Source organism: Chinchilla lanigera, unplaced genomic scaffold, assembly GCF_000276665.1.
Source record: "Chinchilla lanigera isolate Chin_1 unplaced genomic scaffold, ChiLan1.0 scaffold00044, whole genome shotgun sequence".
In the NCBI taxonomy this organism is placed as follows: Eukaryota; Metazoa; Chordata; class Mammalia; order Rodentia; family Chinchillidae; genus Chinchilla; species Chinchilla lanigera.
The window spans coordinates 14,836,521-14,861,873 of NW_004955445.1; the positions used below are offsets into that span (position 1 = coordinate 14,836,521).

Genomic DNA, 25,353 nt, shown 5'->3' on the forward strand with positions numbered 1-25,353 from the left:
TTTGGTTTTTCTCCGGTACCGGGAACCGAACTCACGACCTTGCGCTTGCCAGGCAGGCGCTTTTGCCGCTGAGCTAAATCCCCAGCCCCTCACTAGTCTTTTTATAAATATTCCTTTTATAATAGGATTGAAATCATCCTCATGTGAGCATGCCATTTGGCCTTCTGTGCAGTCTGTACCTCTGTCATAGGACTCGTGTTTTAAAGAGGATGTTATCAAACTGGAATTGGTCATAGATAAACTCTAAAATACTTCTGTGTTTAGGTTTATCCTTTTTTAAATAACTCCTCTGGCAAGAAGTTTATTACCTCTTGAATGGCCTATTTTATCATTAGATAGGTTCAAATTAAGAAAATTATTCCTTCAATTGCATTGATGTCCTCCCTGGGACATCAATCCTTTCTGTGTTGAGCTAGAAATAGCCAAGATTGAATTAGAAGCCAGGACCTGTGAAGAATGAAACAAGAAACCTGAAGAAAATTTATCCTCAAGATATGTAATATTTAACCTGTATTTCTTTGTGATAGGAACATAAAATGAGTATTCAGATGGATATATGTTGGGAAAACCCAGAGGGCTCATGTTTGCTTTTTAGAAACATTTGAAAACATATTAGGTGCAAGAAATGTTACTCCTATTGTTATATCTCTAATGAAATATCTAAGATCTATGAGTTAAAATTTAAGGGAAGGAGATTTCAAATCCATAAAAGAAGAACTCTTTAACCTTTCAGTTCCCTGAAGAGCAATCAAAGTCTCTACACCTTGATATAATTCAGGGAAAGGCAAGACTCTACTTTAGGGCCACTGAAGAGGGAGTTCATGCATTAGAATGTAGTTGGATCACTTGGCAATGGTCTAATAACAAGAATAGTAATTGACATGTGTTGAATGTTTATTCATTGACAGGCACTGTGCTCTGTATTTCATGTATTATCCTTAATTCTCACAAACCTATGCAGTTGGTCCTATTATTTACCAGAGTGTACACAAAAAGATTTGAGAACCTAGAGAGATTAATGACCTTTCACCAGGTCATACAGCTGGCAGACAACAGAGGTAGGGCATGAACCCACATCTGTCTGATGCCAAAGCTGATAATTTTAACCTCATTGGTTGGTGTCAAAATCACCAGTTCTACTTCCATGATCCTGGGCATGTGGATGCTTTTTTAACTCTTCAACTGATTCAAATCTATGCCAAAGTTTGAGAACTAGTATTCTTCACTGTTATTATAAGTGACCATCTGGGTCTGAGGATGTATGATTCTCATGGAAACAGCTATCTATACATCAAGTTCAGCTTTAGCTTTTCCCCTTTGAGCTATAAGACTAACCTCTACCACCACCCCACCGCTAACCACCAGCCCCTACTTCATTTTACCAATAATTGGTAAATTATTGGACTCTATTTTTAATTGGTAATAATTGGACTCTATTTTCCATTGTATTCAGAGACATGAGAACAGAAGGACTAGCCTCAATGCTTCCTTCCTTTGAAAGGAGAGTTGGAGAAACATCGTAACATCTCATCAATTTCCTGTTTTAATCTCAAGTACAGAATATCCCTATATTGGGAATGAGGCACCATGAGTCTCACAGTTCCTAGTGAAAGGACTCCATCAATGGTTTCAAGAAGATTTGGGTTTACTCTATCCTGACATTGGAGGGCTTGTGAACTACTCCTGGAGAATTAACGAAGTGTGGGGATTGAGGATGAGGAGTTGGAAGGGGAGTAATCAATCTTCCCAATGATTTAATGCAACTGGCACCATCTGACTGTGATTTTTTTCCCTTGCACATGTCCCAAAGGAAGCTGGCCAAGAAGCAGAAGGAGACACAGAGTGGAGCCCAAAGGGAGATGGGACCTGTGGCCTCAGCTGACAAACCCACCACCAAGCTCAGCTCCAGCCGCAACGATGAAGGCTTCTCCTCTAGTTCCCAGGATGCTAATGGATTTAGTAAGTTGAGTCAACTAAGGGGAAGAGATAGCTTTGCTCCAGCTTGACCTTGACACCTGTGCTGTGGGACCTTCACAGTGGTCAGGTGCTGGAAGGTAAAGGGTTGGGATGCTTCCATGGGATGGTCCAGAATGCAGGTTCTCCCTGGCTGAGCCTTGGGGCAACCAATCCAAAGGTGAAAAGGGGGTGTTTAAGCAGATAAAAATGGGAGCAAGTCATTCTAACTGCTTGTGGCTCAAAGAGAAATAGGTTAAAACTAATAATAGAGTTTAGAAAGCAATTTTATTAAAAGAAGGAGTATGCCCTTAAGGAGAAAAATATGCTGCACTCAAAATGGAGATAATAATAATTTGTGACTCACTTGTGCAAAACTGTTTCACATATATCATGGGAGATGGATGAGTCATGAATTATTACTATCTCTATTTTGAGTGCTTGGGAAACTGAGGCTCAGAGGAATAACCTTGCCAAAGTCTTGCGGCTGATGAATTACATGTGCAGATTGAAAACCATACCTTCCAAGCCTTGGCCAGCTCCAAGCCACAGCCAACATTCCACACAACATTTAGTCAACATTACCAGTCTTGGAATCCTACCTACTTTGTGTAGATAGTATATTCCAAGCTAATATCAGGGTTTATGACTTCATCCAAAGGAGAACTCAGAGGCTGGTAAACTGTAAGGCTAAGTTAATGGTCAGACTCAAGACAGCTTTTCCAGCTTTCAAACTGTGGAATGCAGGAAATCTAAAAGAATATGATCACAGACAAATTTCCTTCATACATTATGTAAATTGCAAATGGAAGAAATGGCATTTCATAAAAACTACTGTGTGTGGTCCATCTAGGATGACGTGGATCTATGAGATGAAGAAAAACAGGAAACATTTGTTTGCCGCCTTCTACACTGCAGACACTATCTTTGATGTTGTTCTTGCTGTAGTCCTGTGAGATATTTAGCATTATTCTTCCCATCATAGGTAACGTATCCAGAACTGAGTATGTTTGGTTCAACTTCACAGAGACATACAACTCATTCCTGACCCCAGTTCCAGGGTCTAAGAATAACTCAGGCCCGTGATTCCTAAGCTCACATGCAACACAGAACCCATTTGAGAAGTTTTCAAAATACATATATCTGGGCTCCACCCTTATCTATAGAGTCAAAATCTCCTTAGAGTTGAGAAGGAGGAAAAGGACTGACAGTTTTGTAGTCATTCAGATAAATCCTCCAGCTATACCAGCTAAGAATACAGGCATTTAAGGGAGGTTATTTTCAAATGTTCATGGACTATCTTTGGGAAGAGAGATTAGTTTAAACCTCCAAGAAAGCTGAGAAAAAGAAAACTGAATACTTGCGTATCCTTCACCTGTATTCACCAGTTAACATTTTGCAACACATACACTTTTCCTCTTTTTCTCACTGTATACACAATCTTATGAACCATTTAGAGGTTAAGTTGCAGATATTTGACATTCTACCTCCTGCGAATTCAGCGTGTGTTCCCAAAGAACTAGGACAACTCTTCAACACAGCCACAATAGAATTAATATCTTACCCAAGAAATGCAACCTAGATTTAATGATATCTGATACTGCAGTCCACAGCCCAATTCCTTCAATATCCCCCAAAGGTTGCTGCACGGTTTCTGTACTGTAATTCAGGATTCAAACCAAGGTGCTCATGTTTGGTTTTCTTGTCTCTTTATCTCCTTTTATACAAAACAGCCAAAAATGTAAACTTCACTTTTTTTCAGGATACTGACTGACTTTTTTTTTTTTCTTCAAAATCTAGGGCCATTAGTTGTTCCATAGGATGGTTCACAACCCAGACTTGTCTGATATTTTTCCCATCATGATTATATTCGGGTTAAACAATTTGACAAAAATATCACAAAGATAATGTTGTATATTTCCCTTTGCACTATGTCAATAGACACATGATATCTGCTTTGCCCATTATTCTGTTGCTCAGTTTGAGAACTCCTTAAGATTGGGTAATGGCTTTTAACCTATTTCCCATTTAGAGAAAAAAGTGCAGTTATCTGGGAGCATTCATTTAATTTTACATAAATGCACTCTTTGAGGCTGAAGCAGATCTGACTGCTTTTCAATGTAAAACTAAAACACAAAACTTTTCTCAATATATAAAAATTTTCTATATGTAATATATAAACTGTTCTTGATAAGTATAAAAACTTGCTCTGGTGGGTATTCTTAGGTGGGAAGATAGGAAATGGGATAAAGACAAAGTCTACTGATTATTTGGGGGAGTAATATTTAACTTTTTCTTGGCAATCAGAGAAAAATCTGTGGCCTGCTTGACTATGTAGCCATTCTATTCTGAAGGATTCTGTCTCAATAATTGAATCACGGAAATCCATGCATTTCCCAGAGCCAGGAAAGGGGGTGGTGATATAGGCCAGAGGGAGAAGACACTCAGGAAATGGCCTTGGCTACTCTTTGAACAGAGAACTATCCTGAGCCCTCAGGGCCTTTGGTAGCCCTGCATAGTCACTGGCTCTCCTCCTTTAGATCCCAGGATAGAGAAGTTCATTTGCAGGAAGAGTTGATTGAAAATACTAGCCAAGTAGTACCTGTGCATGCCAAACCTTTCTTGTACAGGCCAGCCTCTTGGGAATACTTTTTTCCTTTTATAAATATGTCTTAGGAGAACTTTGAATGCCAAAAAGTTATAGTCAAAGATACATGGCAATCATTATGATCCTAAAAGCAGAAATATTTGGTCTCAAGCCTTCTGATCACACATGAAAACAACCGGAGCAACTCTGATATCTTGGGCTTCAAAAGGAAATGTCACCACATTTTTCATCAAGGCCCAAAATATAGACCCTTAAGATGAAAATGAACAAGACAGATTTGCTAACTAGAATGGAAGAGGAATAATATCCAATGGAATGTAATTAGATATTTTAAAAGCCAGATGCAAATGATTGTATATGTGCATATGTGTGTGTTTATAACATACATAGACATACACAAACATGTACATACAGATGTATAAACACATAGACATGTGTACGTGTCTGTGTGTAAATACAGAGACATATAAACACACATATATTTACATATGCATTCATTTTAATGATACAACTTTTTAAAGGGCACAGAACTTTTATTTGACTTATTATTCTCAGTTATTGTAAAATTTTGCATTTCTTTGAATCACAGTATATTTTAGCGCTCTTTCTGTATATCTGATATCTTCAGGCTGCAGCTATAAACACACTCTGGGGATCTTTTTCTTTTTGAATGCCCTAAAATGTATCAGGTACCTTTTAAAATGCCTTATGGAATGACTTGGATTAGATTTGAAGGGGGAAAAAATGTAAGTAATGCTTACACCGAAGATGTAGAGATTGCTTCTGAAATCACCCTGATGTGTATAAAATTGAATCTATTTTTGTGACATTAAGGAAGTGACTGTCTGGCTTCCAAATTGGCGTCTTTAAGAGGCCCTGAGATTATGTGCAAATTTTGAGGCAGCAGAGAGAGAAGTAGGGCCCCAAAATAGTTGTCACTTCAAAAAAGATTACAGAAGAACGTGCCTTGAGCAATTATTTCATTATTGAATAGGTGGGTCCTTGCCTAATTCAAATTCTGCCTTTTCCTATATAGGTTTATTTTCTGGGGCTTTCGATTCCATGTGACTGCGAAATTCAGTGACATCTATTAAATCAAGCCTCCCATTATTGTATAGAAACAATGACCTCTGGGATTCAAGGGTGACGGGGCTTTGTCAGATATGGGCTATTGCTGTGGAGTGCTTTGGCATTCTAAAAAAAAGCACTGCGTGTCACATTTCAAGGATAAACAATGTACATTGTTTTCCATTTAAACACTAGCTTTTATTAAGTAATCTGATTTTGATCTTACTGCCCTGTATACTTGTTATTCTTTTTCTGTGATATTTTGCTCGCTGGGATTGTTTTCTGAGTCTTTCTACTGGTGCTCTGTTTACATATCCATACTTAAGTCTTCTTCTTTATCTCTTGGATTCATACGTCATCTTCTCATTCTTCATTTTCAATCCAAACAAAAACGTATCAAAAAATTCCTGTTGAATTCCTGTGACCTTGGGGCTTGGAGGTCTACCCTTTTCCTACAGCATTTGGCAGACTCACATGTTCTTTGTGTTTCATTAGCTAATTCTGTATTCATTTTTGTGCTTTTATTCTGTTGAATCTTCCCATATCTGATGGGCAAAGACAACTCATTTCTAAGGATCAGCATATACTTTCAGGTCTTCTGCTTAGTCAGGAGAAGAGGCATGGCAGAGACATTGGACGTGCAATTCCATGACCATCTTCTCAGAACTCTGTACCTGCCTGGTCCTGTGTATGAGTTGTAGGATCAAGAAAAGAGAGGGGTTCTTAAAAAGTTTGGGGCATAGTTTATGTATAATACAAACATTTATGTTTGTAAGTTTTCACAATTTGTAAAGTCCTTCTACAAACTACTCAGGATAGGTTCTTATTCTGGGGCCATAAGGTAATTTGTAGGTTTATTATTACCTTCGTTCTACCAATAAGGGAACTGGGGTTCAAGCAGTCATCAAGATCCAGCTTCCCCAGGCATATGACAAGTCTTAAAGACCCATTTTTCCTGAAATCAGAGTCTATCCACCTAGTTCTGCAAAGACTTTGAGGAAATCCTCAATAAAAGCACTTGTAATAAAATGAAAGGTAAATAAACAATAAGAATTGGGAAAATAAAAACAGCAAGATTGAGAAAAGGATACGTTAAAATGTAATTGCACAATTTTATTATATAATAATTGAATCAAAATATGCAGGCTGGGAACTTCTAAATTCCAATTTGGCTCTGATGTTTCTATTAACAAAAGCCTAAAGAGGGAGATAATTGGTAAATTTTATTATAACCACCTACTATGTGCTAGATTTTGTGCTTTATGTAAATTCCACACACCTACAATCCCAGCACTGAGGCTCAGGCAGGAGGATTGCCATGAGTTCAAGGCCTACCTGGGCTACACAGTGAGTTCAAGGCCAGCCTGGAGTACAGAGCAAGACCCTGTCTTAAAAAAAAAAATAAAAATAAAAAAATACAGTAAAGACACTGAATTTCCAAAAACTGAAGCAAGTAAGTCCAAAGTCATGCAAGGTAGAAGGAGAAGAGGTGGGATTAGATGACCCTGAAGCCAGTGCTCCTCCTCCTGTGCAGTGATTGGTAGTCTGTTGCTCACCAGTTTCACTGAATGAGGATAAGGAGGATCGGAAGAGAGAGAGAGCATCAACTCCCACTGATCGATCAGGTGGCTTTTCCACCATATGGGCAGAAGCTGTTACTACAGCTCTGTCCTCCACAGAGGCCTTGAACTGGGTGCTGCTGTGGATCCAGTCAGGTTCTCATAAGGCTGCAGGTTCTGTGAGAAAGATCTCAAATATGGCACCTCAGTCCAACCTCACTGTAAATCTAAGACTGTAATCACTATCTGATCTAATTGACATTTGAATGAACTGATGCTGTAAGATATGAAAACATCTTCCTGAAGTTATGTGAAGAATAAAGAGGCCTGGATTCCAAAACAGATATCCTTTCAAAGCCAGGCACTTTTGGTCTTTCCTCTAAACTTTAGCAATCATTTCACCATCAAGGCTGCTGAAGGAAACAAAGATGTCAGCATAAAATGGCCCCTCTGGCTGGGAAGATAGTGCCTCTTCCTGTTTCCTCTGTTCATCCAAACTTTCCAGAGGATGCTTCCACAGACAGGCTCTATGGATATTGCCCCTCCAAGAACCTTCTAGTTAAGTGGGCCTGTAGACAACTGGTCCATCTTTAGGCATTCCTCTGGTGGACAAATACCTGGTCAGATGGAAAGACATGGAAAAGGAATGGCTCCTGCCTACAGAGAGCTCACAATTCAGAGAAGGAAGGGAGAGATCCAACAAAGAGCCTCTTTGTTTTACTATTTTGTGTAAGAGCAACCTGCAAAGGAAGTCACTTTTCCCCTGACTTTATTACCAAAATATACCTAGTAGGCAGCATACATTAACCTTAGAGGAGATATTTGCTACTGATGATTAGAGTGCACCCTCCCTGTCCTTCAGCACACAGATCTCATGAGCCAGTTTCTCTTGGCGCAGGTAATGTCTAAGCTTGATTCTTCACAGGACAGATCAGCAGAGATGGGGTAGGCAGAAGGAAGCACTAGGCAAAATGTAGCTTGATTATTTTAGGAACATGTTATGTAACAAAAGCAATTAAACTAGGGAAAACAGATCTAGTCTTTTCAAAATGTAGCGGGGGTTGACTGGGGTTGTGATAAACTCCTTGGGAAGTTTTCTTCACCCTCCCAGGTAGGTAATGCACCAGCTAAAGAAATGGGTCTTAATCTTTTCTTGGGAAAGCATTGACTTTATGATGTGTGATGTTGAGAATTTCTACCTTTCTAGTAGACCTTCTCTGAACCTGTCATTTTGATACCCACTGTTCATTTATGTCTCTAATCCTCAAAAGAATTTTTATCCTGATGTTAAATAGAATTCCTATCCTGATTTTATAAATGACATAATTTTTCCCCAAGGTAAAGGCTAAAACCCTAAGCATGGCTTCCTGAGCTAATGCTCAATACGTACTCCACCCCTTATCCTCTCAAGCCCATCAGACACTCATTGCCTGTCTGTTTGAATGCATGAACAAATGAATGAATGAATGAATGGGAATTCACACGAAGATCATTAGGTTCCAAGCCCACTTCTGGTTCCAACTCTTCTTATAGTGAAGTCTATCATCTATCCAGCTGAAATCTGTTCCCTGTAACTTTGACTCATTTGATTCTGTTTTTACACATGAGCGTGTATTGGTCAGTAACCATCTGCTGGCATTTGTCTGCCCTCTGGTGTCGCATAGGAGAATGTTAACAGTCTTTATCCTCCAGCAGCACTCACTTCCATCCCTATTTGTCTCCTTGAGGCCACCTGTGTACTCTGGCCCTTCCCTCTGGCTAAGCACATCAACTGTCAGCCTTCTTCAGAGTACATTTCTGTTTTCTCGTCTGTTCCAAATCCCAATTGGCCATTCTGGTTCCATTTGGTCAGTGACAATGGAGTGTGTGGTTTTCAAGATAACCATGACCATCTCCACCAAGCCAAGTCTCTAGCAGTTCAGAGAACGGCCATCAACCTCACTCTGATTTCCCAACATGGATTCAGAACACCCTGCCTTTATTTGAATCAGTACCCAAAAGTCCGTCACACACCTGCTTAATGTGGATTCCATGGTGCCCAACCAAGGGTGCCTTATTCAGCCCCCATGAAGGTGACTTTAGGGGAACAAGTGAATGATTTAACTTTGCATCTATGCTATTTCTTCTTATTAGATCTAAGTTTACTGAGATATTCTTATTTCTGATTTTCATCTAAAGACATTATTTATTCCTCCCAGTTTGGAGTCTCAAAATAAAATGATGGTTGTTAATATTTATAATACTAGTATCACCAACTGAACATTAATGGTACAGCCATTTCCATAGGGTGTTTTGTGCGCATCCTTAACTCATTAGTATGTTGGGAGAATTAAGTTAGTGTTGCAATTATACCTGATGATATAAAGGTGAGGAAACTGAGGCTTAAAAATAGAAAGGAACTTGCCTGAGGCTTCATGGTTTAATGGAAGAGCTTGACCTCAAACCCAGGTGTGTCTGATTCCCTTAAGCCCATAGCCAAGACTATTCTTCTATACTGTCTTCTGTAAGATAGATGTTATTATTCCTATTTAAGATAAGGAAACTGAAAATAAGGAAACTTAGATAAGGAAACTTAAGCCCATATATATTAATTTATGTACTCAAGGTAGATGTTCTCAGAGCATTAGCACCACCTAAGGGCACTCTGGGAGAGGAACCATCTAACTACACTGTTTCCCAGGGCAGGTGCACCACTGTCATTAGTGGTGCTGGACTTGAAGGTTGCTGAAGCCTGACATTAGATATAAGGCCCTGCACAAGGGCCCACCCTCAACTATCTCTGGAATTTTCTCATATTGCTTGAACAATGGACAATCTAAGAATCAGAGTGCAAGGAGTGGAAATTTCCAAAGAGAAGCAGTGATGAGTCACACGATGAAACCAAGAGCTCACTAGAGCATCCTTCAGAGGGATGACCGAAAAAGAAATTACAAAAATTCTGTTTACAGGAACAATTACATTTTCTGGTTGTTCTAGGATTAAATTGCATCTAGGAGAAGAATTGAATGTTACATGCCTACCTCCTCCAGTTTTATTGAATATTTTACAGGGATTATTGAACGTCTTTCAATCATCCACTTAACTGACACATTAAAGGACACACTGATTAAATTTGTGGCCATCTGAAGTTGACTGGAATTGTTTACTCCTTGGAAGTGCAAAATGGAAATTTAGGTAGCCTTGAGAAAGTAGACAAATGGTTCATTACACATGCTAAGGAGGTAAATGAAGACAAATTTTGGCAAGAATATTAAACTCTAAAAGCGATATAATAGTTATAATAAACATAGTCAAAATTAAAAATTACTATGTTTTTAAACTGACCCCATCTCCTCTTCTTCAAGATGAAGAATTAAATGCCAGAAGGTTTTCTCAAGGTCATACGCTGAGTCACTCACAGATCCAGATATAGTTTTGGGACCATGACCATTCTAGACCTGTTCCATATACTGTATAGTCAATAGAAATGTGTCTCCCAGTAATTTTTATAGATCTCCAATCTTATTTCTCCACTCCTAGAACCTTCTTAAACTGTCATCTCTTCATTACAGGAGTAGCTGAGGTGTTTCTTTAAATATTCATTGAATACTGACTATATGGGAAGTACTGGAGGGATTGTGAAGATAAATAAGACACAGTTTCTATCTTGAAGGGTATTACTCTTCTTTACGAGGAGACTTGTAAATGGATTAGTTTCAATAAATGTGATAAGTGATAGAGAAAAGGCATGTACAGTGGCCCAGGAACACTTACCAGAGATTCAGCAAGGAATTATTCTGCCTAATGTGAGGAAGAGGATACTATATAAGGAGATGGAATTTTATTTTAGGGGAATGAAAGAGAAGACTTGTCCCAAGGGAAGAGGTGACAGCTTGGAAATATAAGGAGCATGGTGGGTTCACAGAAGTGTGTTTGGTGTCCAGGCCCTCTTTGCTGAGAGCAGATGGCCAGAGACAAGGTTGGAACTGTAGCTGGGCCCTGCTAGAAATGGCCTCTCTCATCTGTGGCCAACTTACGTTCACTGTCCAAGAAGGTTAACCTATTTGAAAATTAGAGTGATCCTAGTGCTAGATGTCCTTATGTTCTGTTGGAATCTGGCCTCACATGCTCTTTGAGCTGGATAGATTCATCTTTCCATTGCAGATAAGTAGAGAGAAGGTTTTAACAACCCTAGTCCTTCATTTCATTGTAATTTTGTCCACTATCCCTTCTCAATATCTCTACAAAGGAACCTCTTTGAAGCTACAAAGCTGAAGTTGCTTTAGACAATTTATGCTGGGCCACTATATCCTGAGAAGAAAATAAATTATTCTCTCTACCTCACAGGTGGTCCTGAATTATAGCCGGGCACTTAGAAAGTGCTTGTTAAAGTAATCAGGGATAAAGAAGAGATGCTGAAAATGTAAATATGTAGTTGCTAGGTAGCAGAATAAACCAAGATTAGAGACTTTTTTCTCAGCTCAAAGCTACAGCCTCAATAAGTTAAAAACAGAAAACTCTACTAGCTAACAGTTTTGTGAGTAATTACTGGACAAAGCACTTTACATGCCTCGTTTCACTTAATATTCTCAACAACTCTGTGATGCGGGTTAAGGGAATTGAGGCTCAGAGAATTTAAGTAACTTGCTGAAGGCGGTACACCTACCTAGAATCCAAGCCTGTGTTTGAACCAGGATTTCTTTTATATGATTGACTATCAGCTAATGCTCCCTCTTGAAATACTTTCTTCGCTTGACTTTTACTGCCCTTGTATTTCAACTACCTCCACAGCCACTTCTTCTCATACTTCTTTATTGGTTCCTCCATGTGTTTCCAACCTCTTACAATTAAAGGGAGTTAGACCTTAGTCCCAAGTCTCATCTTTTCTGCTGATACTCACTCTGGGTGGGCGGTGATGATACTGAGATAATGAGAACAAGAAGCTGGTGAGGGGGAGTCTGAATCTCACAGTTGGGTTAGAGGTAATATTGAGTCATAGAAGTGATGTCCTGCAGGCAGGTGGATCTGTGGGCCTGGAGCTCAGCAGGTGAGCTTGGTCTGCAGATAGAATTGTTTGTCACTTTTTGTGCACAAGGAGATTGAAGATGTTGCCATGAATAAGAAAACTGAGACCCACAGAGGGGAAACACATTCCCCAGGCCATTTAGCAAGTCAGTGAAAGGTCCAAAACTTTGAACCAAGACTTACCTATGGCAGTACCTGTACAATAGCAGTTGATCTTAGAAAGTCAGTGAAAGAGCCATGGGGTTAACTGTCACCATGCTTTAAAGATAGTATGTCAGAAAATGGAAGAAAAAAGTGAAGAGCAAGATGAGCACACTCTTACCTGTTCACTGCATTATCATCTCCTTTGATCTCTGGGTGGTCCGCATATTTGTAAAGGAAGAAGTCACGGTGTTCAGTTACTTAGCACTGGCTCACTCTCAGTGGGGGTGCTTTTGACTTGGTGGAGAGACCAGCGGCCCACACCACCAAATACTGAATACATCCCAAACCCGTACTGGCCTCCAGAGCAAATAGATGTCAAGAGAGCAGGAGAATCTAACAAAATGACAATTGTCAATGGTACAAACAGGAAATTGCAATTCTACTACAAAAGCCATGTGATAGGGAGCAGATAACAGAGCTGTGGCGTGGTACACGCACTGCAGGTATATGCAAAAGCTGGCAAGAGAATGGCATCTGGTGAGGAGAAGCCATCCGGGCCCATTAACCATGTGATTCATCTCTTTTTTACCTTCCCAGCCATCCGAGTTGACTCCCTAATTATATAGAAGCTGGAATGAAATAAAATTTCAATTCCTCTTAATAACAAGATATAGCATAGATCAATTATGGCATAGTCCTCTCTCATACCTTCTACATCCACTTCAACACCAAGTTTTTATTATTCTGCATCTTCAGTATATCTAGAGCCCATGGGCTTTTCTCCATAGTCACTACCTCCATCCCTGTCCAAGACATCTTGCTCTCTAACCCCAATAAGATCCACAACCTCTAAATAATTATCACATTCAATTCTGTTATTCTCTCATCCATTTTTTTCACAACAGACAGAGCATTTCAAGGTAAGTCTTAAGCTAAAGACCAAAGCCCCATCCTGACATTACATCAGGTTTTGCCCTGCTTGCATATTCCAGGCTTGCACATCTGAAAGCCCTTTTCTCTGTGAACTCCAGCCATAATGTATTCTTCTCTCAATACTTAACTTTTCCATCCTCCTTGTACCACTGGAGTTCTGTACATGCTTTTGTTCTGACTAGAACAAGGTTTGGCAAACTGCAGATTGTAGGCCAAATCCAGCCACTATGTCTGTTGATGTAAATAAAATTGTATTGGGTCATGGCCATGCTTATTGTCTGCATATTTCTATGGTTGCTTTTGTGCTACGTTGGTACAGCTAAGTGGAACAGGGACCATCTAGCTCACAATGCTTAAATTAGCTACTCACTGACCCTTTACAGGAATGCTTTGCCACCACATGATCTAGACCATGGGCCTCTAATCGACTCCTTCAGAACTCAGTTGTGTTTATTCCTTTCATGACATTTTTTCTGTATCAGATTGATTTACCTTGTTTAAGATACTCCCATAGAATTGTATTTCTTCTTTTTCTTTCAGCACTGGCTTCAGTTTCCAAATGTGCTTATTTCCAAATGTGCTTATTTATCACTCTTCTGCTATATGGCAAGCTGCGAGAGGGGAGGACAATTTATGTTTCATTGCTACTGCGTTCTCAGCCTGTAGCACAATTTGTGGCACAGAATATATTCTCAAAACACTGCTTGTGTCCCAGTACCGGAGAAAAACCAAAAAAAAAAAACCAACAAAACAAACAAAAAAAAAAACACTTCTTGTGGGTAGATAGATGAATGGATGGATAGATAAATAGGACTCAGACATAGAAATTCTGTATCTACAGACAAAATGAAAAAGAATATTTAGCAATTTTGATACAGCTGCCATCACACATAGTTGCTGTGTTTTCAGCATCCAGAATTGGATGCAGGAAGAGACAGGAATCAAACAATGTTCCCTCCCCAGTCAGATGCAACTTCACTTTAGCCTCCCTTCTTTCCCTGCAACTAACCCCCGAGAAGCCAATACAAAGGCATTCTACAATTCCCCTTTTATGGCTTCTGCAGAAGTAGGATTTGCTACTCAAAAGAACCTCAGGAAGTCAATCATTTGCTGGTTGAGGAATGTGATGCAATTACTCCTCCAATCATCTGAGCAGGACAGGATATCAACTGTGGTCTTTAGACCATATACAAGTATAAGCAAAGTCTCAGCTGAGGTACTATCTGGCATTGCCAGTGGAAGAAGAAAGAAAAGTAGTAAAGAAAGGAAGCAGATGTAACAATAGATTGTGCTTCTCTACTGGCTGGATGGCCTTAAAAGTAGCCATGGAAATGTGCCTTAACTAAAAAGGTTCTGTGAGACAAGAGATACCTGTAACATTGCACCTATCTGCATGATCATGGAAAGCTGGCTTCATTGTACCATTATTTGAGAACCAAGATATTTTCCTAGTTAGTGAAACCTACTTGCTAGGTTAAATGGAAGATATCTGGACCAGGTTGATTTTATAGGCGAAAAGAGGTCAAGATGAAATGATAGACTATCAGCAGGAAACAGAAATAGTTTCCTTGGGCTACTTCAGGATGGTCAAAGAAATCATCTTAGTTGAATTGGATTTTAAAGGATGAGGGGTTGCAGTTAATCAAAATGGGAAAAGAGAAACAAGTAATTGCTCTTTGTTTTGGTGTAATATATCACCTCAAAATTTAATAACATGAAAGAAGAATCACTGTACTTTTCTCACAGTTCTGCGGGCCAGGGGTTTGGACAGCATACAACATGGGAAGCTTGTTTCTACTTGAAAATGAGGAGCCTTGGCTGGGATAATTTAAGTGGCTGGAAATGGCTGGGACAGTTTCCCTAGGGCTTTATGTCTGGGACTTTAGTTTGTTATTGTTGTTGCTGTTGTTGCTGCTGTTGTTATCATTGTTGTTGTTCTTGCTGTTGTTTTCCATCCTTAGGTACCATCTGCTAGGGATGAAATGCTCAAATGAACCTTTGAGCTGCACATATGACCCCTGGATCAAAATGACTAGAGCATCTGGTGGAAGATGGAGTTGTTCTTTCTCTCTGTATCTAACTTAGGCTTCCTTGTAGCATGGCAGACTCACAGTAATCATATGTTTTGCATGATGCCTGGCTTTCCCCAGAGAGTATTCAAGAAGGCCACAAGGAGTGCCAATCTCCTACAAAACTATGTCAGGTATTTTCCAGCATCATTTCTTCTGCCTATAATTCTTAAAAGCAGCTACAAACTCACCTAAATTGAAGGACACGGAGGAACAGTCTCCATCTTTCTACAGGAGAAATAGATAAATAGATAAATATGTGTACCAAAACAGAAGAACTCTATAGTTGTCATCTTAGAGAAAATACATATACAGTGACAGAGAGTTACAGAGAAAGTCTATCTGTTAATGCAGTCAATAACGAATAGGAATATTTTTCAAATCATCAGTTTCCACTGCAATTAATGATCATTGTGCTTTTACTAGTACATCATTTGGCAGAGTCTCTGAAGATTTCCCAAATCTGAAAAGAGATTTTACTTTCTTATACAATTCCTTACAAATAGAAATATATTATTTTATGTACATAATCAAAAAGACATCAATAATGATAATTTTTTCTTAAAACTTTAGAATGTAGAGGGAGGGTAGAAAGCATGTATTTGTATCTCTGTCTATACTGCTGGCTCTCGGAAGTCAAGCAACCTTTAACACTTTTCCCAAGAAGCTCTTCTGTTGGACTTGTAATTATGAATGGTCTGTCCTTCCTGTTGTATTGGGAATGTTAGTTCCATGGGGTTAAATGGTAGGAGATCACCTCGAAGAGACAGTCATGGACTGTGTCTTGAAGGTACTGAATACTAGAGAGTTTTCCACAAGTAGCTAACACAGATTTTTAAGAAGTGGAGGGGAAAGTTTGCATTTAATTGAGAAAGGTCATCCTGTGGATAGTGAGACAAATGTGTTGAAGTGAAGTTGATAAAAGAAAATATTTTTCTGCATATATCAGACTTGTAGGAAAATGACTCAGCACAGGATACTGGTGCATATGGAAATTTTACTCCACACGTACACATCCAAATCTACACACATATACACACAGGTCTGCTTTACAGAATTAACAGTCATTACAATCCAATTGATGTTGCTTATCCTTTGAAATAAAGTGGTGGTAGAGAGACTTACACTACAGTATTTCATTCTCGGAACTGATTTTCAGTCTAAAGTATCGATTAGATCTCCTGACTTGCTTCACATTTTTTTGATCAGCCCATTTTTTGAAGGTTGATACCTGGAAATATTTGACCATGTTTGATTTTAAAATGAGTGTCTTAATTCAGTTAGTCTCTCATTGGGCCAATTCAGTTTTTCCAAGGTGAAAACCCCTTTTCATCTTCAGTGTTTTGATCTACGCTAGATGAAATTCCCTCTGATCTACAGATGTGACAGAGACTCAGAAAGTAAGAGTCATTCCAAGCTAGCAGAGTCACTTCTGTTTCTACTGCAGTGAAAACCCAAGTGGTCATCCACTGAGTCTTCAGCCAGCTGTGCTCTGTCAAACATATCCACTTGCAAATCTGGTCCCCAGTCATTTACTCTGTAAATCTCATTCTGCCCTGTCACTCTCCTTTCAAATTGAGGTTTACCTAATAACTCAATGTCATTGTTATGCTTTGCTTATAAAATAACTGCTTGCCTAGCCTGTTCTACAATTTAAAAATGCAAATCTCATCCTGTCACTGCCCGATCAAAAACCTGTTACTGGCTCCTTGTTGCCTTTAGAATGAAGTTAAAATGTACCTCGTGGGCCACAGAGACCAAAATGTTTGACTTCTGTTCATGTGTTTATTCTCATTTCTGCCCACTGTCTGGTTTCCTCAGTATAGTCCAGTCATATTGACCTTTTTGTTGTTGTTGTTCTTTGAAAACATTAAATATTTTCTAACATAAAGGCTTCCACAATTCTCTTCCCTTCTTCCAGAACGTTTCCCCCATCTTTCATGGTTTAGCCACTATTTATTCTTTTGGTTTATGATTAAATATCACCTTTTAACGAGTTTTTTGGTTTTATTTTTTTTTTTTGTTTTTTTTTTTTTAACCGGTACCGAGAATCGAACTCATGACCTTGCGCTTGCCAGGCCGGCACTGTGCTGCTGAGTTAAATCCCCAGCCCAATATCACCTTTTAAAGGTTCCTAAATATCCAATTGAAATAATTGCCACTTATTTTTTCTCATAGTACGATATTCTTGTTCCTTTTAGCACGTATCAAAAATACCATGTGTGTAAATGCTTATTGATTTAAGTAGCTTTTTAAAATGCCGATCTCCTTTGCTAGACTGTAAAGTCACTGTGTACAGGCCACTTTTGTTTTGGCCACCACTGTGTCTCTGGAGATTAGGGTCACGCCTGGTGTAGGAGAGATGATTGATCAGTATTTGTTGAATGAATCATTTGTTACTATTGTAGTCAAGATGGAGCCAAATAGTTCACTTTTAACTATTCAGTATCCAATCAATTTGTCTAATGTACCACTGGAGAAATAAGGGCCAGCATACAGGGAGATTTTCCTCTTAAATTTTAATCCCATGTGAAAAAAGGAAAACCATTGCACTAGTCAGGGAGAAGTACAGAGGGCTCACTTTTCAACTCCATCGCTTGGTCCTAATCCTAGTATCTTTATCCTGATCATTAGTTCTAAAGGCATCAGTGCATCCTTGGGATTACTCTTTAGAACCACTTTGTGGACCTGCTGCCCCTCATCTTGAGACCTTCCCTCTCTCCTGTAAAGGTCTGTAAGCTTCTAACTTTTAATCTTCCTGAATCACAGCTTCTCCATGTGCGGTTTTATCCCCGTACGGGTCATCGCAAAGTCTCTCATGATCTGAAAAGTCAACTCATTGTATGTACTAAGGGATTTGCTTCATTATCTTTAAAGCGAAATGTAAAAGAAACTAACATGTCATTGAGCCCTAAGTGTGGACCCAAACATTCTATGAGATATGGTTGTTATATTATTTATTCCTCATAACTTGTGTGATGGTAATTATTACTAGAAGTCTTTCAAAAGTGTAAAGAGGTTCAAAGAGATTATGTAACTTCATCAGTGCCATAAAGCTACTAAGTGGCAGAGCTGGAATTCAATCCTAATCTTTTTCTGCTTATCATCCTCTACTATAATTTACTTTCTCCCAAATAATGAGAAATATTCAGCCACTTCCGAAGCCACTGAGAGAATGGCCTACATGGACAGCGATGTCTTTAAATCCCAGAATATGGGCTATTCCTTACTGTGTTTATTTCTAAGACTGCATTACTCTCTTCAGAGTCTATTGCATCACTAATCTCAGAATGTCACTGCCATTCATTCATGCATTAATTCATTCAACAAGGTTTCTTGAGCACCTAGTTTGTGCTATAGCTCTTGAGATATATCAGCGAATAAAGCAAAATTTTAAATTTTCTTTCTTTCTATAGCTCACATTCTACTGGTAATAGGAAGAACAAAGAGAGATAGAAAATAAGCATTGAACATTGAAGTATTAGTAAATTATATGGTATGATAGAAAGTGGTAAGTATTCTGCAATAATGGGACAGGCTGAGTAGGAATAAGCATCTTAACTGGGGGAGAGTTTCAGCTTTGCAGAAGATGAAACTTGAACAAAGACTTTAAAAGATAAGAGATATAAGCCATGGCATTAAGAGTGTCCTGCTTTAAAGGCCCCTGAGAAAGAATGTGCCTGACATGTTGGAGGAAAGGCGAGGAATCCAAGACCCAATTCCAGCTGCAGAGGTCCTGGGAGAAAAGTTTAACTGGTGAAAAGTACTCACTGTTCTTGACCAGACAAGACTTAGTGATTCAAACCCATGGAGCTCATGAGAAATAGGGACTTCTTTGAATCCTCCCAGAAAGCAACATTGTAAATGGGTTCAGCCCAAGATGCTTCTAATGAATAACAGACTCTGTACCTATATGGGCTCAATCCCACTGCCATGGAAACCTGGGACACAAAGGAAGCCCATTAATCTTCTGTCTCCTTATTCATGGTCAAATACATACTGCAGGAATCCCTCCTTGAGTAATAGCTTTTGGGAGCTCTCATGGTGCTGACTCTAATCTTAGTGTAGGAAGATCTGGCATTGAATCCTCCCTCCTCTTAGCCATTGTGTTCTGATTTTCCTCTAATTTGGCTGTAGTGGACTATTCAAGTCCTCTTTTAAAACAGTCACTCTGCTATGATCATGACAATTTCCCTATCCCTCCAAAACCTAGTACATTTACCTTCTTTAGACTCATTCCCTCGGCTCTGCTTGGCAAAGAGCCCAGTGTAATGTTGTTAAGGATGTCAGCTGGCACAGTCACTTCCATCATTGTTTTCTAAAAGCACCTTTTTCAACTGATCCTAGATGTGGCAAGTGTTTAGTCACCATTCCAAGACATTTATTTAGCATGAAAATTTATTAGTTAGGCCATTGTTTCACAAATCTACCACATTATACTTTTTACTTAACAGAATCACTTAATTAGTGTTTTATTACTGGAATTGACTGTCAATTATGTGGCCAATTCATTTACTTAAGGAATTAATTTTTATCTGATTAAAGCCATTCAAAGTGTATTGTTAACTCTTTAATGATTAAAGATTGCTATCAATGGCAATTCATGTCATAAGGAAAATTAAACAGTCATTTTCTGTGAAATACAGATGCTGGAAAACTCCAGAAACATGTAGAGAGGGTAGTTTAGAACCTTTCATGAATTAAAAAATTTCATTAAGTGAATGGCTCAGAATACTTGGCAAAACTGTGCAAGGTTACCAAGAAGATTTTGATTAGACCTTTTAGAATGAATTATTATAATCTTCTGTCACGTGTGTGTGTTTCTGTAAAGCCTGTGTTTCTTCACTGACTTTATCTCTTTGAGTTTTCACAAAAACATTGAAGAATGATATTAGGTTTTGTGATTGGCAGCCTCTGAGATGGCCCCAGTGATCTCTACCTCTTATTCCACAGCCTTGTATAATCCCCTTCCTGTGAGGGCAGATTAGATCTAGTAACTACCTTCTAATGAAGGAATATGATAAAAAGATAAGATGTCACTTTCAAAATTCGGTTATAGAAAGATTGGCTTCTGTCTTGGCTCAGTTCCCTTGCTCTGTGGGAAGTCAGGTGCCCTGAGAGTTGTTGCCTAGAGATGCCCCACTTGTCAAGAAACTGGGAAAGATTTTCAGCCAATAAGATATCAGCAAGGAACAGGTGCCTATTATCTAATATACCATAAGAAAATTAATCTGCCAAAACTCGCAGGTATGAACTTGGGATCAGAGGTTCTGAGTTGGGTCTTCAGATGAGATGACTGTCATAGCTGACAGTTTGAGTGCAATCTCTTGAAAGACTATCATCTAGACGTGTCTAAGCTGCATTCCAACTTCTGACCTACAGAAGCTGTGAAATAGATGTTTGGAGATAGCTTGCATGCAAAAATTGATAAATAAGGCTGGGCATGGTGGCACATGCCTATAGTCCCAGCACTCAGGAGGCTGAGGCAGGAGGACTGCCATAAGTTCAAGGACAGCTGGGGCTACATAGTGTATTCAAGGCCAGCCTGGACTATATAGTGAGACCCTGTCTCTAAAAAAAAAATTGATAAATAATACATGGTGGGGTGTAGAGATGTTATAATAGTTGGCCCAAAGTCTTTTAGTTAATAAATAATACAGCCAGGAATTAACTTTCATTCTTCTGATGCATCTCAATAGACAAAGATAGTGAGAACTAGTCTGGACTTCTCACTGCAGCTGTCAGGGAACCTCAGAGTTTGACATCCCACAAGGACAAGTGTTAGAGGCTATTTACTGATAGCTGTTATTCCCTTGTGACCCACACACCTTCAGCATCATGAGGAGCCCCTGGGATTTTTGAGAGACTGGCAAGAAGGCTTGGAAGATGTTTTCAATCAGAAGTTGAGCCAAACTTTCCCTTTCTGGCCACTCATCAGTCTTGAACCCATAAAATGATTATAATGGTGGTTATTAAACATCTCTGACCCAGATCTAAAGCTGTTAAATATATGTCCAGTGTATGGAGTCAAGTCATGTATATTTATTATGTTCCCTGATAATCTCATTCAGCGCAAGAATTTGGGGTCCACACTGTAAAACAAAGTAGGTCGCCATTCAGTGATCAGCTTCTGTAATTTGGCAGCTGAGAATGTGTCAAGTTGAATCTCAACATTGATACACTGCTTTATTAGTTTCTAATCTTTTCATTAGTTCTTACCCAAGTAAAAGCCATCATCTTTGGTTGCTTGCATTTTATTTTTTGGTAATACCAAGCTGAGCTACTCATTCATTCACGAAAAGCAAAACCAAAAGTGCTTTCTATTTTATGGGCAGCTCTGAGGCCTTTTATGGAAAAACATATGTTTATTACCTGAGGTTCTCTTAGATATCTACTAATCCCTTGTTACTCAAGGAATGACCCATGAACTATCACCTAGGGATTGGTACAAACGCAGACCCTTGGCCATCGGTCCAGATCCACTGAATCAGAATCTTCATTATAAAGTGTCTCAGACATACAAAGTAAAGTTTGAGAAGCATTTATCTAATTTAGCTCCTTAACTATAAGTCTACAGAGGTGAAGGAAATTGTGTGAGATAATTTAGCAGTTAAACCAGGCTGAAAACTCAGGTCTTGTAACTCCTTAACTATGTCTGTGTGGGGGTTTTTTTACAGCCACAAACTAGGCCTAAGTACTCAGGGCACTTGTTGAAGATGGAAAAAAGAAAGCTTCTACATTATGCCTCATGCAACTACAAACTCATTTTAAGTAGCTATTCCACATTTAAATATTTCCTTCCAGGCAAGGTTAGTCGTTTCATTTTCTCCTTCTACCTATCAATGAAAGACAAACTTACCTGTCAGGCTGGGGATTGTAAAACCTATTGAGGTTTTCTAGTTTAACTCAGCATTACTCTGTAACTATTTTACATGCCTTTATCTTATTACAACTTTGATGAATGATGGAAAATAAAACCAGCCTGTATTTTCAGTGTAAGGCATTTAAGTTTTTCCCTTCCATCTTACATCCTTCTAGGAGAATGTGGGACCTAAAGAGTGGTGATAAATATAAGACACAAAATGCTGATTGGATTGTTTTTAGCGTGTGCATAACTCTGGAGCCAGAAACAAACTCCAAATCTTGTCCAGTCAAGAAAGAGCTGCGCTGAAGCCAGCAGCTTTTGCTCTAAGACAAGTATATTGGATCCAGGTGTAATTAAAAACACCAGAAGCCCATCTAAAGAAACAAAATGCATTTCAGGCAAATGTGACTTATCAACCTCCCCATTCTTACCACGGCTAATAGAAATGAAGCAGAAAATAGAGCTCATGTTTCTCTCACCATAGAGACTGGAAGGTATGAGAGATGGACCTGAAAAACAGACAGGTGCTTGCTATGCTTATCAACATGGTATAGGATTAATATTGCAGAGCCTTAGGTACCTGCCAAACAAGTGAGTATTTGCTGAGCAATTACAAGATCCTGGAGATGCACTGATAGACACACAGATATGGTTCCTGACTTTGTGGCATTTACCGTATAGTAAAGAATACTGACTTTCAGTCATTTCACTATTACTTATTTGGTCACTATTACAGTTCAGGAAGAAGAAATTATATCCAGAGAGATATACTATAATTCACGAAGGTGATATGTGTAACATGGGACCCTCACATGGGGTGGAGGCAGACAGGAATGTCTTTCTTGGTATCATTATTTAGAAAAGTGAAAATATTATGTTTAATGACTGCTCACCACCTAGGATTCTACTATTAACATTTTGCCATACTGACTTTGTCATCTGTCTTCTCATCTATCTATCCTTTAATTCATTGAGTTTTGTGTATCTCGAGAATTTCAGATATCAGTAAAATTTTTTTTCCTTCCAATACTGACCTGTATATATCACTGATGCAGGCCCAATATTCTAGTTTTCCCATTGGCATAAACTTTACATACAAAGAAATGCACAAATCTTAAGCTTTCCATTCATGAGTTCAGCATCTAAATATATGTGTACAATCCAAAACTCTGAGGTTCCTCATACCTATTCCTGGCCATTCTCTGCCCCCTCCTCACACAAAGGTAACAACATTTTTGATGTTTCTTCCCCCAACAATCATTATGTCCTCTCTGTAGGAGGAAATGACTTTTAAAATGAGTCCTGAAGGATGAATAGGCATCTGTTTGCCTTGGAAGCTTGTATAGATTAACTGTTCCAAAAGATTAACACATCATGTAAAGCTCTCAGGCAGGCAGGGAGACAGTGATGAGGAGAAGCCTCATGGACTGAAGACAGAGAAACTGGCAGTGGGGCAGGTGAGAGATATGAGAGCCAGACTAGTCATAGCCTTGAAATTATATTAAATATTAAAGATGTAAAATGTTGCTGAATGATAGCAATTAGCCAATAAACATTGCAAGAAGAGGTGATATGCTCATCTTTGGATGTCTAAAAAATATTCTCATGCCACATGAAGGAGATAGAACACAGAGAAGCAAGAGGGAATTCTGGCACTTATGGTGTTGCTCGTTCAGCTGTCGCCAGGAAAGAGAAGGACAGCAGTTATGAGGATCCTGGTGATGGAGAGAGATGATCCTCTCTCTTCCTCCTGTGGTGCTGAATTCTGATATGGTAGGCTTCTCACAATTATGTCGTACTGTTTGATTTCCCCTGTCTTCAGTTTCAGAGATATTAGCCATGAACTTTTACAGAAACTGGTTCAGAGAAGTTAAATAATTCATCCAAAGTCCCACTACCAGTAAGTGGTTGTATAAAGTTTCTCACTCAGGTCTATTTATGTCCAAAGTTTATACCCGTCTGACCACTTTCTGGTCTTCAGAGAAAACCATGTGAGTCCCTCAGATTTTCTACTTGAAATGACTACCTCCCTCATTATATGGACTCTTTACACACTCCAGATATTCAGTATATGATATATGCACGTATGAATATGCTAAACGAGACCCATTATTCTTATAACTACTATGGACTAATAAAACACTTAATCACGCCAGAATTTTCAGACAGAAGATTACCCAAGTTGAAAGCCATCCCAGCTGCTGGGGTTCTCACTCTGAGAATAAGTTCTTCATCTATAATCCAGGTTTTCCTTTAAGCAAAGGCCTTGGGTAGGACAGGTGAGTCAACATGGATCTTCCAATGCTTAGTGTTATTTATGCTGGTTGTCTTCCAATGCTTAGTGTTATTTATGCTGGTTGTGGCTCTGTGAGTTACTGAAATGACCTCAGGATTCATCTGCAACTTCTTGTGCCTACAGCCTCAATCAGTTCCTTTGTCTATAAGCCTACGCTTTCTCATATAATCTCAACAATCCTTTCACAGAAATTCCTCTCAAATGCCACCCCATATCATTCCTTCATGCTTGCAAAAATATCAAAATATTTGAATTTACTCTATTATTTTTGATTTAAATAACATAACTTCTACGACATGTTCCTTCAAGTGCTTTTGCATGTTCTGTTTAAGCCACAGGTGTGTTTGGAACTTCTTACTGGTGATAGCAAGTAAACTCATAATGATATTAATCTTTCCAATATTCAGTGACCCCACTCTTCTTGCTTTAACATGTTTCATTCTCTTCAGATAAATGGTACACCCACTAGGAACTCATCCCTTGAAAACCAATATCTGTACCATATTTTATCATCAGTTTATAAAATTCTATAGGAACATATTTTATTGTCTATTTATGGGGCATTTTCTACCGGTCAGAGTTCATCATTTTTCAGGTTAATTATTTTCAAACATTTTCTCTGATAGGCAAAAATTAAACAATAGGTTTTTTTTTATTTTAAAGAGAATAATAGGACTGGGGTCACGAGAGCCGCTTGGAAGCTGTAAACCAGGAGGACCTTGCACAATACCTGCAGAGACTCATTGGAAGCCATTCTTCCCCTGACAGTACAGGATGTGGTGGAGCTCCGGAGAAGTCTGCAGCAGGATTCCTGCTGCCTGTGCTGACAGTTTGGGAGAGGACACTAACTGGTT

General features: G+C 38.9%; 1 protein-coding gene across 2 annotated transcripts in view; it reads left to right on the plus strand.

Annotated features, from left to right (window-relative positions):
* The window catches only part of Ptprt (protein tyrosine phosphatase, receptor type, T), a 775,250-nt gene that overhangs the window by 650,770 nt on the left and 99,127 nt on the right, over positions 1 to 25,353 (plus strand). For both annotated transcript variants that reach the window (XM_013518366.1, XM_005392501.2), the window contains one exon: positions 1,811 to 1,959. In XM_013518366.1, coding sequence (XP_013373820.1) covers positions 1,811 to 1,959 — 149 coding nt within the window. The remainder of the gene's footprint in view (positions 1 to 1,810; positions 1,960 to 25,353) is intronic.